This window comes from Atractosteus spatula, chromosome 3 (genome assembly GCF_055471065.1).
Source record: "Atractosteus spatula isolate fAtrSpa1 chromosome 3, fAtrSpa1.hap1, whole genome shotgun sequence".
In the NCBI taxonomy this organism is placed as follows: Eukaryota; Metazoa; Chordata; class Actinopteri; order Semionotiformes; family Lepisosteidae; genus Atractosteus; species Atractosteus spatula.
The window spans coordinates 72,314,132-72,333,614 of NC_142708.1; the positions used below are offsets into that span (position 1 = coordinate 72,314,132).

Sequence of the window (19,483 nt, forward strand, 5' to 3'; positions counted from 1 at the left end):
CGGGGCTGCACTGGCAGACGGCAGGGAGCTGGCATGACAGCGACTCTTACCCGGCCCTTGGTGCGGTTCTTGCGTTTGGGCACATCGTCCTCCAGCTCCTCCACCTCCAGCTCATGAGGAAAGTCTCCCACCAGCAGCTTCTGCACAAGCCCAGAGAGCACGGAGTCAAGAGGGGCCGTGGGTCTGACGGGCGGCCGTCCACGTTACGCTTGACACGGCTAACCTGCCTCCCCCTCCACCCCTTCCATATGTTGCACGAATTGACAATCTGGCACAGCCATGTAGCCCATCTGAGCGCCGTTCTTCTGCTCTCGCTTGAGGGGCACCAAAAAAAATCAACCTGGAGCTTTCAATCTGTAAACAGGAAGCAGAATCAGCCCAGCTTTACTGCAAACTGGGGCTCTTGCTGGCACACGACACCAGGCTGCCGAACATCACCAGCGTACCTGGCAGCCCGGAGGATTACCCAGTGTCAGCTATCAGGAGGGAGGAGATCAGAGTAATGAAGCCAATTCATAGATGGGGATTATTAGGAGGCCATGATTGGTAAAAGCCAGGGAGAAATTTGGGCAGGACACCGGGGTAACACCCCTACTGTTTTAGAGAAACGCCCTGGGATTTTTAATGACCACAGAGAGTCAGGACCTCGGTTTTATGCCTCATCTGAAGGACGGCGCCTTTTTACAGTATAGTGTCCCCGTCACTATACTGGGGCATTAGGACCCAAACGGACCGCAGGATGAGCGCCCCCTGCTGGCCCCACTAACACCTCTTCCAGCAGCAGCCTTAGTTTTTCCCAGGAGTCTCCCATCCAGGTACTGGCCAGGCTCACACCTGCTGAGCTTCACTGGGGTGCCAGTTGTGAGTTGCAGGGTGACATGGTTGCTGGCTGTAAGTCTCACAGCCTGGATCGGAGAGATCCATAGACCGCAGACATGCACAGGTCTTCAGCCGTACAAGCCTCGTGTGTGACCCCAGGCCACCCCTTCAGAGTGCGTGTTAAAAGTAAAGCAGCAAAGCAATTTACATCTCATATACATCTCTCTATTATATTTTCCAGAGATGCTCCAGTTTAAAATTTAACTTCAAGATATGCATCTTTGTATTTCTTTGTTGGAGACGGTGAGCATGCATGCCTTGGTTCTCAAGGAAAAAGTCTCTGAGTGCAGTTAATTGCAAGTAGTGCCATCACATTGAGGCATTCAAAAAGGAAAACACATGAATCACCCTCTCAAAGCCTGTCATCTCGTGATTGCACTACTGTATATATGAAATGATTTAAGATTTCTTAAACTTACAACTTTTTTTGTATTTGATTCCTCTAAATCTTTTTTTTTTTTGACACGCCAAACAACTGTCCTCAAACAGCATTGCTTTGGAAGAAACATAACAAACACGATTATGAATTCTGGTTTGCTAAATAAAATCTGTTTAATTAATAAGCCCAAGCATCGCTCAATTAATTAAAATTGGGAGAAAAGGAACTTGCAGACCATTCAGTCCTGCAGTGCCGATGGGAGAAGAGAAGTGTGTGCTGGGGTGGGGGGGGGGAGAAAACTGGAGAAAAAAGGAGGGAGGGAGGGAGGTGATGACAAGCCTGTTTTACAGCACAGCTGTGCACAGGATTCCCACTTCGTTTATGTTCAACTGTATAAGTGAGATTTCAAAAAAGGAGGAAGATAAAGCCACCCGTCCATTATCAGTAAGCGGCTTATCCAGGGTGCAGTCACGGCAAACTGGCTGCTTATCCCAGAAGCACAGGGAGCAGGGCGGGACTGAGAGCACGCGTCTTCCCACCCCTCTAGTCAGGATGCCACTTCAGTGAAGGGCCGCAGAAAAGAGGGCAATGCAGGAGAGCCGAGGAAACCCAGCCAGTATGGCACTGGGAGCTAGGAGGACCGTGCAAACTCCACAAGCCGAGTTAACTGGGGGCGAGGTGGAATGAAACCACTTGAGTCTGGGGTTATGGGGTAGAGTGGTATACTTGCGATCTCTCTCAAGGGCTGAAAATCTCTATGTAATGTCGGCTATCTCTGTCTTTGATCTCAGACAGCCTCTCTCTGGTTGTGTATTGCTGTGCTGGAGTGTCACAATGTTCGCCTGCCTTCTCTGTGAGTGTTCTGTGCCTGTTATGACGCACAGCCTCACTGTGTGCAGGAAGCATCGCTCCCTGCTGGCGTGTCAGTGCCGTCTCCATGTCGGCACAGCTCTGTCAACACAGCGGCCTTCTCCGCGAGCGCAGCGCGACGGCTTTGCGTGCTGCGCCCTCGATATCGAGACAGCAGCGGCATCTGTCCACGTCTGACCTGGCACTCGCTCATGGTCTCCTCATCCTTGGTCTCTACTTTCTTGTCGAGAGTCTCGGCGCTCAGCAGCGATTCAAGGACTGGGCCCTCCGGCACTCCGCCTTCCTTTTTCAGAGCCGCCTCGCAATCTGAAGGGCATGGACAGGAGGCGCGAGTTCAGCACTTGTTCTTAAACCGTTCTTTTGGCCGAAGACTGGGCCTTACAAGATAAGATCAGTTCACTTTATTGGCCACATACAATTTCTTGCATTAGGAACTTGTCTTTTCGCAGACCCCAGCTTGCTCTCCATGAGACACACAGACAGGGAGAGAAGCTGGGGGTCAGAGCGCAGGGTCAGCCATTGTACAGCGCCCCTGGAGCAGCTGGGGTTAAGGGCCTTGCTTAGGGGCCCAGTGGAGTAGGATACGAACCGGCAACCTCCCAGCTACAGGTGCAGATCCTCAGCCACAGAGCCACCGCTCCACCCTTATACTACTGCAGCTACGCCCCAGTTTAAAGGGCAAGGAACGAGATGCTGAAAACTACCGCATTACACTCCAATGGTTCATAGTAAAAAAATAAGCACCGGACGTGATTCTTAAAGAGCTGTGGCTGCCCGTGGGGGGGAGTGAAACACAGTACTGACTGGGACCTCGGCTTGAAGCCTTGGGGTGGAGCATTCAGACCTGACTTGTGTTTCTGGGGCGGGGGGCTTGCAGGCCTCTTACCCATCTTGAACTCGCAGGGCCTGAGCCGCGGGTCCTCCAGGATGTTCAGCCGCCTCTTCTTGCGCCAGCAGCGGGCCGGGTAAGTGTAGATCTGCCCGGGGGCCAGCCCTGCGCCAAAGAGCAAAGCGCCGTCAGCACGGAGATGGTCCCCGACGCGCAAGAACACGCGCGGGCAGACAGGGGTTAGGCCAGCTGCAGGCCCGCTAAAAGAAAAAGACCTGCTTATTTCAGGCACGCTTTTCTTAACCTTCGCTTCAGAAACGCAGAACCTCAGGCCGCCTGCCATGACGGAAAGGCACTTTCTAAAGACCAGTGAACTTCGACAGCCGGCTGGAGCAAGGGGGGCTAAGCGCGACCCATCCTAAGGAGCAAGAAAAGCAGCAGCCGAGAGAGCGGTCACCTGGCCCCCGGTGGGTCTTCTCCATCCAAATGTAGCAGTTGCTCTGGGCGACGCCGGTCTGCGAATCGAGGAAAGGCAGTCTCATAGAGCGCTCCGCACAGAGTCGGGCATTGTAGCTGCGGCAGTGCTCGATGGCCTCGCGGTAAAACTCCTCTCCCAGGCTGGGGGCATAGGTCAGTCAGTTCAGTCAGCCCGTGCAGTTTATTGTCATGCGCACAAGTGCAACGCGAGGCGCGTGTGCATGTATGCTCCAATGCAAAGAATACAAAGACATTAAGGAAACACCAAAAACAGAAACATCAACAACAAGTTAAATAACATACATCTTAGGAAAAAAAAAAACCCCAACACATCAGTGTGAGCCAGTGCGTGCCTTTATGCTCCTATAATGCTCCCCACCTGAGGGAAGGGGGGAGACAAATGAGAAACCAGGATGACTGGTATCCCTTGCAATATTCCCAGCCTCCCTGAGACAGCGAGTTGTGCAAATGTCTGAAATAGAGGGGAGCTGTACTCCAGTGATGGACTGGGCTGACCTGATCACCTGCTGTAACGCCTTCCGGTCAGGCAACGGGCTGCTGCCAAACCACACTGTAATCCCACACAGGAGCACAGGAGCAATAGCACACCTGTAAAATGCGCTATTGCGAGCGTGCTCACATGTGGTATTACAGTGTGGTTTGGCAGCAGCTTGGTGTCTGACTGGAAGGCATAAGGAATGGTTATAAATGGAAACACATCCTCGGAGCCCTTTCCCCGTCCAGTATCTTCAAGTCATGCACTTTCGCCAGGCACTGGATATCTCCCACATGGTCTCGTTTAGGGTCGGTCTGCACGGATATTTTGCGGACGGCAACGCAAGTGCAGCGTTTGCTCCTTCCTTCTTTGTTTCAGTCTGTCATAAACCCTGCCGCTCGTCACAGCTGGAATGAATGACACTGATACGCAACGCGAGTCCCATACCAAACAAAGCAAATCAGACGCACTAAAGTTTTTCTTTCTGTCAAATCAAATCAAGGACGAGCTGCGGTAGAACAAGTACTTTATCTGCACCCTAACTGTTAGGCTGTTATGACCAGCGGTAAGATAATATTTGGGGGTTGCCATCCAAAACAGATGCTTAATTGTAAAGATAAGCTTAGCTCAGACCCTTGTAAGCTTTGTACACCCCAGGATAAAAACATAACGCATGTCTGTGCTGCTGTGGCCTGCAGGACCCCTCCAATGAGGAACATAAAAGCAAACTGCAATGTGAAAGCCCAATAAGTGGCATTTTTATCATCAGATATTGAAAGGGAACCACAGGTCAGCCCTCTCACAGTTAAGATTATTAGCAGCAGTTCTATTGATTAAAAGCACCATTCAACATCAAGAAGGACTGTAGGGCTTTTACCTACAGAGGAATTACGGAGAGGAAAAACAACAGTCGTTCTGTTCAGGAGACGCCCCCAAACAGCCTCTCAGAGGCCCGGCTTGTGAATGAGAACCTGCAGACTGGACGGCAGCGGTCCCCTATTCCCAAGCAGGGCGAAGCACCACCCAATAGCCCAAATCTCTTTTTCCCCGATGCTGCCAGATTACAAGAGAGAAGACAAGATCTGTTTGTTTGCTTCTGCGAAGAACGTGGCTGCCCCCTGCCAAACGGCTAACGCTCACCCCATCACCGGCCAGCGCACGTCATCACTTGCCAACAAGGCCAAACCGCAGCTTGTTTCCGGGGATGCTGGGTTTTTTTTTAAATTTCATTCACAGGGATTTTCCAAAGGACACTTACCTGTTTTTAATCACCGTTCCACTGGATTGCCTGAAAAACACAAAGAGAGATACAGATGATTAACCCTACAGACATCTACAAAGTGGCAGACATACGTAAAACCCAACCTCTCCTTTTAGATGAAATAAGTCACTGAAGAAGAGCTACCACTACCCACAGGGGTGGAAAAGTGCCCTCAGCAGACTAGTACCCCTTCTCAGAATAGCATTAGCCAGCCACTGGCTGTGTTAGATACAGGCTGGATATGCCTGCAAGAAGTTCTGCAAGAGCGCGTCCACTTGCTCCCTTCTCCACCAATTGGTATTTTATAGATCAGGACCTGACATCACCATCCGGACAAATAACAAACAATAACGATAATCTACTGTTGCGTTTCTCAAGCTTGTGGCGACTCTACTTGACAGCCCATGATTTTGCTATCCTCTTCAGCTTCCCCCCCAACCCCCACCATAAGATATGCTGAAGGATGCCGAGTGAAGCAGTTCAGGTGGAGCCGGGACCGAGAACGGGAGGCACTACCTGACACAAAGCCGTGCAGGGATCTGGAACACGCTAACCAGCCAATCCGTCAAACATCTCACTCACTGGGGACCCGCATGGCTGGGTGCCGTTTTCTGCACAGTCAGCTGATTGCAGCCAAACAAGCAAGATGGTCTTAACAGACTCCTCCATTTCCTCCCCATCTTAACTTCTAATATTTCCTAGCAAAATATGCCGCCGCTGTCTCCTTAAAACCCTAGTCCACTCACTGAGCACAGACGGCAGTACCCTAGAGAATCCCTTCCTGCTTTCATCAGAAGAAAAAAAAATCAAATCATTAAAATTTAGCCGTTGTGGAATCAAAAGGATATATTTTTAATATTTAATCTTTTCCTCATGAAAATGTGGTGGGAAGCTTTTGAAACAGGGCAAAGGATCTAAGTGGGGCAGCCTTAGGCAATCTGGTCAGCGTCACTCGTCTGGAACAAGCGTTAAACTAGTAAAAGAGTCTTGTGTGAAAAGGCACACTGGATCATCCATGCACCTCACAAACAAAGGATGGTCTTCAAGGGGTTTGGAGAACCTTGGCTTTGGAGTCAAAGCGTCTTTTTTTCTGTCAGCAAATAATTGTTTTAGGAAGCTACTCCAATGCTGTTGTGAGCAGATGTGAAAATTGTTGCCGTTGTGAGTGGCACATGACACAACAGCTACAGCACGCCACTGATGAAAGACAGGAGAAGAAGCCTGAGAGACTTGCTACCTTCGTTTTCAAAAAGCTTTTTAAATTCAAAATCTGTCAGTGCTTAAAGTGCAAATACATTTTTAAAATGGTATGGGTGGGCTCATTTTGCATCTTGAGAGACATTTTTGAAGTCATTAGATTTTTCTTTTATACTCTACACATGTCAACGGGCTTACCTAAAGAGACAGCAGTTTAGTTATGATTTAAAAAAAAAAAGACTTCATAGGTCCCCAAAACCCCAGCGATGTCCAGTGATATCATGGCATCTGGACAACCAGAGCAGCCCTTCCACTCTCAGTTTATGAAGAGGGATGCACCTCAGTGGCAGAATAACACTGCCATCAATTCCCCCAAACAGGCGGACACACACAAACACACACACAAACTCCACACACGTACACCGATACAATCAGCTTTTGAAATATTATGTGTAGGCGATGTATTAATACACTACAGCTTAAAAGCCACAGAGGTCCTGCAAGCTGGAGGAGGGGTCCAGGCTGAGAGACAGCACTCACAATGGAGAGCAGACAATCCCTAATCTCACCCCCTCCCCCACACGCACAGCCATGGGGATGTAGCGGGTCCCTCAGTGATAAGTAAATAAATAATAGCAAGAAGGCAGGAAAATGGGCTACTTTCATGTTTAGTTACATCTCCACGCTGACAGCTCCCATCACCAGTGTCCTTGAAAAGATTAAATAAATAAACAGGGGCCAGTGTTTGAGGTTGGGTATGCAAGAGATCTGTGTGTTGGTTACAATATCTGTCCGACGAAGTTAGTTGAACAATATGTCTGATATTATTTAGCACACTGGTTGTGATTACAGGGACAAGACTCCCACCTCACAGCAGTGAGGTGAACTGCTCTCTGCGGTCAGTCCCAAGTGCTGGATATTTCTCTGCTCTCCTCCCCACTGAGAGCTGGTGTGTGGGGAGTGTTCTGGCGCACTATGGCTGCTGTCGCATCATCCAGGTGGGGCTGCACACCGGTGGTGGTGGAGGGGATCCCCATTACCTGTAAAGTGCTTTGAGTGGAGTATATATTGCTTAAACTATATAAGTGTAAGCAATTATTATTATTATTATTATTATATTTCAATCTTCTGAGATTTGCAAAGGCAGATGTATGAATCTGAAATATTACGCACTGTTTTTCTGCTTGAAGCCTACTTTTGATAAAACCTGAAACCGGCGTTAAAAATGCCGCTCTGCACGCCCAGCTCTGGCTCTCCCCACTTGACTCCCTGCTCTTTGTGCTTCTGCTTGGTGCTGTTATCTGTCATTATAAATACAGCAGCTTCATCAATAAAATCCCAGAAGTAAGACGGCAAGGCACCGTGGTGGAGTTGGCAGCTTGGTGTCACACCGGTCTCTCTGATCCAAGCAGCAGCACGCTGGACGATCGGTCACAGTGACTGGTGTTCCCCATATACGCTTCTTCCCAGTCAGATTTTCGTTAAGGCCATGCTTTTGAGGAAAGAATAATCTGAGCTGGTTCTCAACTGGCAGGCAGTAAAAGCATTCTTTTCCACTGCAGAATGTGTTCGATGATCTGGACTCAGACTTCATGCGTCTGGTCCTGAGATGCATCCCTGGCAGACTGTGACTGCTGACTCGGTGCCAGCGGGAATGGGCGTTAGTCGGCCGGGTTCCCTCAGCTTCCAACGAAACAGCAACAGCCGAGATTTCCAGGGTCCTGCAGGCTCGCAGCTCTGTCTGCAAAGCCTGCAGCTCGCCTCCAGCTGGCACTGAAGTCACCATAACGCTCGCAGTGTCGCAAAAGATGAATGGCTCAGAGGTCAGAGACGCCTGTCTGCGTGTACTCATTCCTCAAGGTTGTAAGAGGGCCGAGATGTAAAGGTACAACTGGTGTTACCCCAAACTGAGTAAAAGATATTTTGTGATTCTAAATGCATGAAAACAATCGGAGCCAGGAGTGGGCAACCCTGGTCTTCAAGAGACAAAATTTATGGAACACACATTTTTAAAGATTTAAAGATTTCTTACGAATCAATTATAATAATAAAGTTATTTAGTTGAAACTTTTATCTGAAGCCATCCACAGAGACTAAGGTGTAAATGATGCACTTCTATGCTCTGCTGAAGAGCCATGGACCTGGCCTGATGTTTCATCTGAATTAGCATGAGCTGGTTCTTAAGTAACCAACACACAGGGGCACAGAGCGAGAGCCCACTGCACTTACAATAGGAGACAAAACAGCAGGGGGAATGAACTGCAAGCTGTTGATTTGACAACAAGCAGACAGGCAGGAGCAGCTATTAGCTTTTCTCTAAAATCGACTCCATTGCAATGGCTATTTCAATCTTGTTTACACAAGGGAAGTGTTGAACACTCGTTCAAAAAAATGGCGTTAAAGCTGGAAGGGCCAAGTCTGTTCCTTCTGAGCCACTCGGCAAAGCAAACCCACTTTCAGATACACTGAAGCAAAATGTGGGCCGTTGAGGACCACCTGGCTCCAGGCTGTCTTTCACTGAGGCGCACCTACGGAAATCTCCCGAAATCTTGCCTGTGTCCTGTGTAATTATTTCCTTTTTTTACTACAGAAGGATATGCACATTTCAGTGCCAATCTTAACATATCTATTGAAATCTAAGCTGAAGGGGAAAGCACAGTAAATCAGTCAAAATCTGGGCTTGATAAACAAGCCATACAGAGTCTGATAGCCAATTTCAGATTTTTTTTACCCAAAGACACAAGATCTTGTGTCTAGCTGTTAGCTGCGGCACAGTGATACAGAGCATTCGTACATGCAGCACTGTGACTTCATACTCACATACAGCACATTAATGTAGACTACATTTCGACAGATGGACCTGCAATCCTGGACGCTTTAAAAGAATGGGACACACGCCGCTTCAGTGCTGCGAACAAAGATTCAATCTGCTGCGGATCTACCCGTACTGCTGGTCCAACAAGTTGTGTGTCCATGCACACATTTCAACACTGCCCGATTTCCACAGATCCAGAATTTTGATATTAGAAGTTACAGGCTCTCCTATCAAAATCTGCAGGATAAAATGAATTAGCACGGCGCTGCCCAGCAGTGCAGTACTTCCTGCAGATTTCAACAGAACACTGGAGGTCAGACAGGTGTAGATTTCTACACTGCGATGTAACCTAACATTATGCAGAGAGATGCATGACATTCCTGCAGATTTTGAAAGCAAATATAAACGCCAATAGATTCATATGAAATCCTATACACTTCTTGCACATGCCTGCAGAGGAATATTCATAGTGCTGTATGTTGCTTCACCGATGACAGAACATTCTCATTGTAATAATCCCAATTGGATATTCTGACAGCTTCCATTGTGCCTTTTTTACCTGCCTTATAAAAGCTATAATTTGAATTGTTAAACTCCTCAAATAACATCATTGCTATCTCACAATGGTGATACTCGGTTTAATCTTTTTCTAGGTGTATGCAGTATAAGCCCAGTGAAAACGTGATTGCATTACTCTTATTGCAAGGATGGCGAGATCACCACACAATATTCGTTTTAAGACTAATGCTAATGTCTGGAGACACACCTTGTTAAGCTTAACAAGCAACATGAATGGAGAAACAGCTGGGAGGAATAATTAGCATATTCCACTTAAAAGGGATGCTATTGAAATTCCAACGCACCTGTCGGAGCAGTGAAGTAATCAGTTGGCGTGACGCTTCTTTTCCCCTCTGCACAGAGCGGAAAGAGTCTCAATAAAGCCAGTATCCCTATTAATCAATGTGTTTAGCTGAGCCAAGAGACACTTGATGGCAAGCCGTTTGGATAGGAGAAAGCAGGCTGCCCTAACGACACGACTCTAAACAGTGCCGCTCGAGATCTGTGCACCTGCCCCATGACCCCCGCTACACACAAAATAATTCACGCTCTGGATTGAGGAGGAACCTTGGGAACCTTTAGGAAACAACGCTGACTACTTTGTCCTAAAGGCCGGGAGGGTTTTAGGAATCATCGATGTCTCTTTTGTCCTGAGTGGGGCCCAGATTCAGCCACAGCGGGGCGTGTGTCCCGAGTGCCTGCCGTTCTCCCAGCCTGCCCCTGCCTGCTCCTGTGCGGATTGTCCACTGTGCGTTTCTCCCCTCTGTGCGGGTCTGCCCCTCTCCCTCACTGTCCGCCTCAGTGCGGCAGTCCCCCTCGTTGCTGCAATCGGATATTTAGCTGAGCCCGTCTCCTACAATACAAACATATTCTCCATCTTACTCGCCTGCGAAACATTTGCAGGGCTCACCTCCAGAGACGGATTGCTCCTGCAACTGAGCCACGAATGACAGGCTTAATCAAACCGGATGGATCGTCCACATTATGAAATGACCAACACGCCACTTCAAAGGCCATCTTGTCTGCACAACGCATAGCAAAACTTGCACCACCTTAAATTAGCCAAATGGCAGCATATCACTCATTGAACACGCTCATATGCAGAATGAAATCTTCCCCAAGACCTGCTAGTGAGCTACAGCAAACAGGTATGGTGGCACTTGATTTCTAATTACAAGGTGCCTGATTTGCAATCACATTTAAAACAGGAGGTGCTCCTTCTCCTGCTCTGAAAGCATTATTGTTTGTCATCTAGGCTGTAGTTCTTTGGCACATCATTTTGTATTGGTTGCATATTCTTTAATACATCTGCAGTGCGATTCTGCGCACAGAATATCACTCCACACATGCTAAAAAAAATATCACTTCTGAAAAAAAATACTGTAAGCGGGACCGCAGAGGATAAGTCGAATTGAATTGAACTACACCTGCTGCAAATCTGAACGACTCTTCCACATTCCCTGGATACTTACAATATAGGCCAAAATTAAGAATAAAAATGAAGCTTCAATTAATTACCATCACTTCGGTGCACCTATTTGGAATTGCTCAGTAGCAAGGAGGGGTCTTTTTCTAATGTAACATTTTTTTTTTAATCAGGCCAAAATGACTGACCATAATTTTCATAACCTCAAGTATGAAATCATACCATGCCTGCACTTGTTCTTACTTAGGTTCAGCATGCTGCTGGAAGTGCCTAGGATCTGTCTGTATCCCAGCTAAGAGCTCACCTGATCCATGTCTGTACCCCCACCTAGCCAGCTATGAGCTCACCTGTTCCATGTCTGTACCCCCACCTAGCCAGCTATGAGCTCACCTGATCCATGTCTGTACCCCCACCTAGCCAGCTATGAGCTCACCTGTTCCATGTCTGTACCCCCACCTAGACAGCTCAGAGCTCACCTGATCCATGTCTGTACCCCCACCTAGCCAGCTCAGAGCTCACCTGATCCATGTCTGTACCCCCACCTAGTCAGCTAAGAGCTCACCTGATCCATGTCTGTACCCCCACCTAGCCAGCTCGGAGCTCACCTGATCCATGTCTGTACCCCCACCTAGTCAGCTAAGAGCCTACCCGGCCCATCTGTACTCCCTGCACTGTCCTAAAAGAACCAGAGACAGACAGGTACATCCTCTGAGACTTCTGCTCATGGAATACATTCTCAGTATGCAAAACCACCCAGGTGGATGTGTTTTTTGTGGGGGAACTCATGAAATTCAGCAATCGTGGAAACCACACGGCAGATGTGGTACACAGAGCATGATATAAACTAAATCCACCGCAAGAACTGTGCGGTCAAAGTGCTTTCAGCAGTCTTGACAGAAGAATAAAGTGACATTAGGAGGAAGGCAGTCTCGTCCTGCTTGTGGGGTGTAAAAACTGACAGACACACTCAGAATGATTAAAAAACTTTTCACACTTTTGATCAAGACATTAAAAAAGCATGATCACATTCCCCTAGGCAGCGCTTTGGTCTTATTACTATTAACAACTATTTCTACTATAAAAGCTCCTGAAGAGGAGTATCACTGCTGTGCAGTAATCATCCTCCTGGCTCTAACCCTGCCTCAGCCCAAGAGCCACAGGGCCAGAGCTGTATGACATTCTGGCCTTTAGAGAAGCCCGATCCTGGCAGATACACCATCACCCCAGAACGGCTAACAGAGTGAAAGAGAGGACACCCCTCTGGACGGAGCTGGTCAGCCCTGGACTATGAGGGAGACAGTCCAGCAGATCGTGAGAAATCACCGCCCGATGTGCTCCAGACAGAAAAGTTCAGAAAGTAATCAGCTTGAATACTTAAATAAGAGCTCAATGGCATGAAAATTGAAAGGTCCTATGGCAGTGGGAGGGAGGGACACCACTACACACAGCCAGGAAAGGACAGACAGACGAGCTGTCTGAGAGAAACGAGACACTTAGTTGTGCTGTAAGTACCCGTCAGTCAGGGAGAGCTGGGGAAGGGAAGTATGGTTTCACGTGCAGGTCGCACACCAAGTGTTTCTTTCTCCCAAATTGCCTTCCTTCTTCAAAACCGAGCAGAAACCTACAGGAAAAAGAAAAATCTAGAACGCAGCCAGCAGACGCTACAGAGCACTGCAGCACTGCATAAACCGCGCTGAGCGAATGGAATTATAGAGAATTCATTTATTTCAAATCACTGAAGCAAGACAGAATAACTATCAGATCCGTCAGCACACAGCGCCCTGTTATAAATGGAGTGGCTGAGGGAGAGAGGGGGGGGGAGGGATTAGATGAGGGGAGGGGGGGAATCTTGTGGAAAAGGTTAAGGAATACTCCGTGGGATTTGGGGGGGGGGGGGACTCGTCTCAAGAGGCTGACAGTGAGGCCCCTCGAAGTGTTGGCAAACAGCGCAGCACAACGTCTTGGAGAAACCGGGTCCGTTTAGGTCTCCCGCACGTTATTTGGGTCCGAGGGGCAGGGGGGAGAGGGGGGAGGGGGGTGGAATTGTACAGAGGAAAGAACTGAATTAAAAAGAGAAGGCGGGCCATTTCAGAGAGGGAGATCTGCCCTGCTCGTTTCTAGGGCATCTGCAGAGCATGCCACCTCTGTACTCGCGTTCACCTGCTTTCCCTAGCCTTGCCCCAGGGCAGACTGCGTTTCTCCAGCTCAGCTCCCTCCACAGACCGCCGGTGGGATGTCAGGCTGCATCGTGCCTGCTGTTTCACCGGGTGCACAGAAACAGGACGGGTCTGCCCCCCCAGTCCCCACCCATGCACAGGCTTGTGTCTGGAGTAAACCCCGCCGACACTCCATCAGCAGCAGTAGTTCGGCTGCCTTTGGGGAGATGAGGTGCTTCATTCACTGCCACCATTAAAACATCATGAGGCTGGGAGGATAGCAGCGTCCAGAAATAGGCAGCAACCGTGTACTTTGCAGGCGATACCTCCTGACGTTCAATGAGAACAGTCTCAGCGATCGGTAGAAAAGCAATTCTCAAGTTCACAGTGAGTCTGCCTCTATTCATCACCAAACACGGCCGACTCCAGCTCACACTGCCGGCCCTGAGGTGGGGAGTGTCGTGAACCCCCGCTCGTGTGGGACCCACGAGGACAGCGAGGGTCCCCCACTGTCCCGGCCGTTGCGCTAGAGGGGGTCGTCCGGCGCGCATCGCCCTCCTCCTCGCACCCCTTCCCGGGCACCACGGAACAACCAGAAGAACAACGTTTTACAAGTTCAAACCTTAAATTAGGCTAAATAAAATTAATAGACCCCCCCCCCGCACCCCCAGTTTCCGAACTCTACTGCTCATTTACTGCATTTTGTACCTCGGAGCAGTTCAGTTGCTCCCCTTTTAAATGTGATCAGTCCATGATCCTTTCAGTGACCGTATTTAAAAAAAAAACCACACACACACATCCCAGGCATCTGCCCTTACAGTCAGTCTGCCCCCGCGCTCCGAGACGCTGAGAGGAGTTAAACTGAGTTCGGCAGGCAGGTAACATCTGACTCCTGCGTGGGCTGAGACCAGACTTCCTTTGTTACAGGTAGACAGACGTTCGGAGCAAGCACGCCGTTAAAAGCGCAGCAGGGCACGGCCAAACCCATGGTAAGAAATGAGAACGGTCCACTCCTCCGGCAGGTAGCGGTGGGCAATAGCGAAGCCACCTATAGGCTGGTCTGCGCGCGGCTGAGCTGTGCTCTCGTGCTGCTGTGCACAAAGGATTCGGACATGAACTTGACGGGATTCTCTCTGTCTGCGCCAGCCGGCACGCTATCGCCCAGGCACTTATGATTATCACCGAAGGGGTGTGTGGATCTGGCCTCGACAGACATTTTCAGCAACCATTTTCGCACAGGGTGAATTGCACATACTGTATATATATATATTAATAGCCCCGATCCCCTGGAAAAAAAAAAAGACGCGCGCGCGCATACACACACACACACGAATAACTCAGCGCTGACATTATAAGGACTTTTGCTTCAATGAAGACCGACAGAACACATTCATTCCGTGTGCATTACAAACGAGGAGGAATTCGTTAGTAGCACAGGCTTGTGGCTAGTGGGATGTCGTGGTGCTGTACCTGAATCTTGTTCCTAATACGGTTCATTTTGCACAGGTGCTTAAGTGAAATGAAAAATGACCCCCCCCGCAATCCCCAGTGTAGGTAACACAAACACATGAAAGTACATGACATTTCACAGGCATGCAAGTCCTGAAATCATTATTAATATAAAACGTCCGGTCTACCGGTCTGCTCTGCTAACATTCCACCATAGACCGCATCTGTGCACACAAGCGCAAAAAGCAGGTTCACACTTCAGCACCGCGTTTTCAGCACTAAATCAAGATCACGCAAAAGGACGAATTGTCACTTTCCACCCTTATTTGCTCAGAATTAATTAAATCACCCTGCCTATGTTACTGGCACTTTTCAGACGAAGAAATAAAATTGTCAAGTGTTTCCTCACAAAATAGAAGAACTGACAGCAACCGCCAGGTTTAGAAATACTGCCAAGAAACGACCATAGAAAATGTCTTTACTTACGATTTCAGTGGGGTTTGCACGACTGTGGCCATTTTGATATAGTATAATACAATGTAACACTGCAGATCCCGGTATTGTACATGTAATATACCAGCAATTTTCAATTTCATTCATTCTCTGGGGCTGCGGCTGGGGAAAGCGACCAATCACCGTGGCCTTGCTTCTAGGTCATCCATGGGAATTGTAGTTTTGCGTGTCATCGGCGTAAAAAGACGAAAAGGGGGAAGCGGACTACGATCCCCACAGTGCATTGCTCTTAACAGTATAACGGTCCCGCCTTGGAAATGTACGGATTAAGCCAAAAATCTACTGTAATGTCACGGTTGGACCACAGAGCTGTCGGTCAAAACAGACCTCCCTTTCTTCCAGCCACAATAATAGGCAAAAGCAGTTTTTTTTTCCTTTTCGTTCTGGTGTATATTATTTGGACTGTGTTTTAGGGCGAGGTTTTCAGTAATGTCTGCAACTCCATTTTAAATACGGTTTTCTCCCGAACTGCTTACAATTGACAGGAGTTATTAATCACATTTCCCCTAATATTCCACAATTCTCGCACCTTAAGGATTCACGAACTGTTGATACATTAACAAAGCTACAGGTAATTCTTTAAAGCAACACGCATATGGTTGTACCTTCGGGTCGCTCCAGCATTATTGAATAAATACGACATGAAGAACTCTTGCCTGCTGCCTCCAGAAAGCGTTAATGATGAAAGCTGCAGATGACAAATTTCAGTAAGCACCTCCTAATTCAGTTAGAGAGCATTGTGCCCAACTCCTGTCCTTGAAGGCTGCTGTCCAGCAGGTCTGTAGTCCCTTTAAAACTCCTGCCTCTCAAGAAGAAGGGGTTTCAACTTGTCCAATTAAGCTAATAATGAGATCAATTAAGTAATTAAGAAAACCAGAATCCTTCTAATCCTTTAGGACCACAATTACAGTATGTGCCACTAGTCAGAGCCTTGAAAATTTGCAAGCCAAGTTATTAAATTATTTCACTTAGCTGATCTGAAAGACAAATGTATTTTTCTTTCTGCCTGTTCTATAAAATATATTTTGCACAGAATCACTCACTTTGAACGGATTGCTGAAAAGGTGTACCCCAGTGCCTGCTACACTAAATGTATTAAAAATGAACAAGTGGAGAGAGTCACTGAAGTAACAACTGCTGGGTCACATGACCAGTGGGCTCTCTCAACAGGGGTTGTGATGTAAAGTGTGGTAGAATGAACTGCACACAAAATACCAGTTGTATATCATAATAATAATAATAATAATAATAATTGCTTATTATATATAAGCTTATATAGCGCTTTTCTGGACACTCCACTCAAAGCGCTTTACAGGTAATGGGGACTCCCCTCCACCACCACCAGTGTGTACCCCCACCTGGATGATGTGACGGCAGCCATAGTGCACCAGTACTCTCCCCACACACCAGCTCTCAGTGGGGAGGAGAGCAGAGTGATGAAGCCAGTTCAGAGAGGGAGATTATTAGGAGGCCATGATTGGTGAGGGCCAATGGGAAATTTGACCAGGACACCAGGGTAACACCCCTACTCTTTTCAAGAAACTCCCTGGGATTTTTAATGACCACAGAGAGTCAGGACCTCGGTTTACGTCTCATCCGAAGGACGGCGCCTGTTTACAGTACAGTGTCCCCGTCACTATACTGGGGGATTAGGACCCACATGGACCGCAGGGTGAGCGCTCCCTGCTGACCCTACTAACACCTCTTCCAGCAGCAACCTTAGTTTTTCCCAAGAGCTCTCCCATCCAGGTACTGACCAGGCTCACACCTGCTGAGCTTCAGTGGGCTACCAGTTGTGAGCTGCAGAGTGATATGGCTGCTGGCTATATATGCTAAAGAAGTATAAAATGCATAAAAACAAACCAAATCCGTTTTCTGCCTTCCACATTAGTTTCACTGTGAACAGCATGTAACAATACAGCACATAGACCAGGTGGTAACAACTGCCAGCTCCCTGAAATTACTAATGTACATAGTAATGAAAGTGCATTACTTGAGACTTTACAAAATGATCTCCAGCATACAAGCATCATAGTGCAGGATGGTAATGTACTGTGTATTCATATAGCATCTTTTCAGAATAACCATGATTGCAGAGCATTTCAACACTAAAGGTACAGCTGACCCAACCACCATACCACACGTCCATCATCTGCAGGATGCAATTGCGATCCAACTCATACAATATGGGTTTGAGAAGCACTACTGGAGGGGAACTGTGCCCATGGGACACTGTGGTAAGCACTCCCACCACAATAGCTGCAAAATGGCAAGACCCTGAAAGTGGAATGGGTCATGCAAATCACCCAAATTAAACAAGGGGAAGGTTTGAGTTTCTTCATCTTTTCAAGTGTCCTATCGCAAGGAAACTCACAAGTTGTCTTCAGGAAAGTGAGATGATCCATTTCAGGCTTTACTAAAACAGCCACGATCTTGAACTTCATACTGTATGTCAGGCCTGTTACCTCATCTCGAGGCAGTCTGCATAGGCATCAGCTGGGGTGTAATTAACCCTAATTTTCACTGTAGCTTCATCGGTACAATTTCAGCAACAGCTGGGAGCCTGTAAAACCCGAACCGGATCGCAGTGCTGTGCAATGAGTATCTGATCCATTTCCCTGTCATCCAGGACTGACTGGCTGACAGAGCTGGCCTGGCCTTGCTAAGCTTCTGACAAAACATGGCTCCAGGAAACAACTCCCACCCAGCTAAGAAAACAGAATCTTGCCAAAGCACAATGAACCACAATGAGACGTACCATTTTTTTGTTATGGTGCTAGAATCTCACTCACCCCCCCTGCTGCTGTGCTACTATTATGGAGCCAGGCAGTGACAAAGGCTATTTATAGAACACTCCTTACAAATATTTCATGAACATGATATGGAATAATTTTTCAGAGCAAAGCAGCTCTGTGGACCAGTGAAAGAAAGAGCAAGGCCTGCAATAGTTGACATTTTTTCACTGTGTTTCATTTTTAAAAACCTATTTTTTTAATAACAATAACTCTAATGTTATATAATCAAACAGAAAGATGGAATGCTGTGCAGAAGATAGAGAAATTAGTTGGCAGTGCTGTGCATTCAGTTAATTAATTAACCCTCTTTCTTTTAGCTTAAAATAAGGATTTGCAAAATATTTTGCCATTTATACCCAGGCTATTCAACCTAAATAACTACTGGTTCTCAATAAAGCACGCTCAGAGAAATTCAATGACATCTGCATTCCCCGTTTGATTTGGCTGCTCATAATTAAGTTCAGCGCTGGTCTGGCACCCTGCTTTTAAATATCTTATCTTGATAGGAGCATTGTAAATATCGTATTCAAATATGGTTTTATGATAATTTTTTTCAAATTGAATTTACCAATCAAAAGAGGAGCTCGACAAAGGTTACTTTTACAGCTACAAGACTATTTCACAGAGGGAATGGAAATAACTCTGACGCTTATTGAGCATATGCTGAAAGAAGGACCGGCATTCAATAGTAAGATCCTCATGCTATCACAGTAGTGCAGGTTTCTGTGCTTTGCAGAGCTCCACTTAGCAAATGACGAGATTTGCAAAATCAGCATTTTAATTATTGCGATCTGAAGTGACAGTGCCCATGAACATTTTTAATCATGTCTTGTTAAGCTGTCATGACTGGTCCTTTTTAGTGCTGCTTGGCAGGTCTCCCAAACCTTCCCTGTTCAGTGGGATTTTTTTAGAGGATACAGCAGGCTATTAGGTGGGCCTATTGGGTGGCAGAGTGGCTCCAGGCTTCAGAGTTCTGGGTTCAGTTCTGGCCTTGTGTGCCTGTGTGGGAGGAGTTTAAATGCTCTCCCTGTGTTTGCATGCAGTGTTTGCCAGTTACACCAATTTCCTCCCTAACAACACTAACACTAACACTAACTCATTGCCTGACCTTAGCAGCTCACAGATGGTAAGCATGGCTGGGCCAGGACAGTACTGGAAATGGGAGACCTCTAAGGAAAAGCAGGCTGCTGCTGTAAGTGGACAGATATATATGTACTTATTTTCATTTATTTATTTTATTTTATATTTATTTTGTATTACTGTACGTATTCTAATTCTTCGTCTATTCTGATGTCTGTTTTTGCTGTTGTTTTCTTTTTTGCTTGTCTTAGGCTGGACTGCTGTAACACATCAATTTCCCTTCGGGATCAATAAAGTCTTATC

General features: G+C 47.3%; 1 protein-coding gene across 1 annotated transcript in view; it reads right to left on the bottom strand.

Annotated features, from left to right (window-relative positions):
- Positions 1-15,325, bottom strand: part of dpf1 (double PHD fingers 1) — a 34,200-nt gene extending 18,875 nt beyond the window's left edge. The window contains exons 1-6 of the mRNA XM_088911752.1: positions 15,279-15,325; positions 5,189-5,218; positions 3,415-3,575; positions 3,015-3,122; positions 2,307-2,434; positions 51-140 (exon numbers count right to left, since the gene is read on the bottom strand). Of these exons, the coding sequence (XP_088767878.1) occupies positions 51-140; positions 2,307-2,434; positions 3,015-3,122; positions 3,415-3,575; positions 5,189-5,218; positions 15,279-15,310 (549 nt within the window). The 5' untranslated portion in view covers positions 15,311-15,325. The remainder of the gene's footprint in view (positions 1-50; positions 141-2,306; positions 2,435-3,014; positions 3,123-3,414; positions 3,576-5,188; positions 5,219-15,278) is intronic.
- Positions 15,326-19,483: the final 4,158 nt, after the last annotated feature.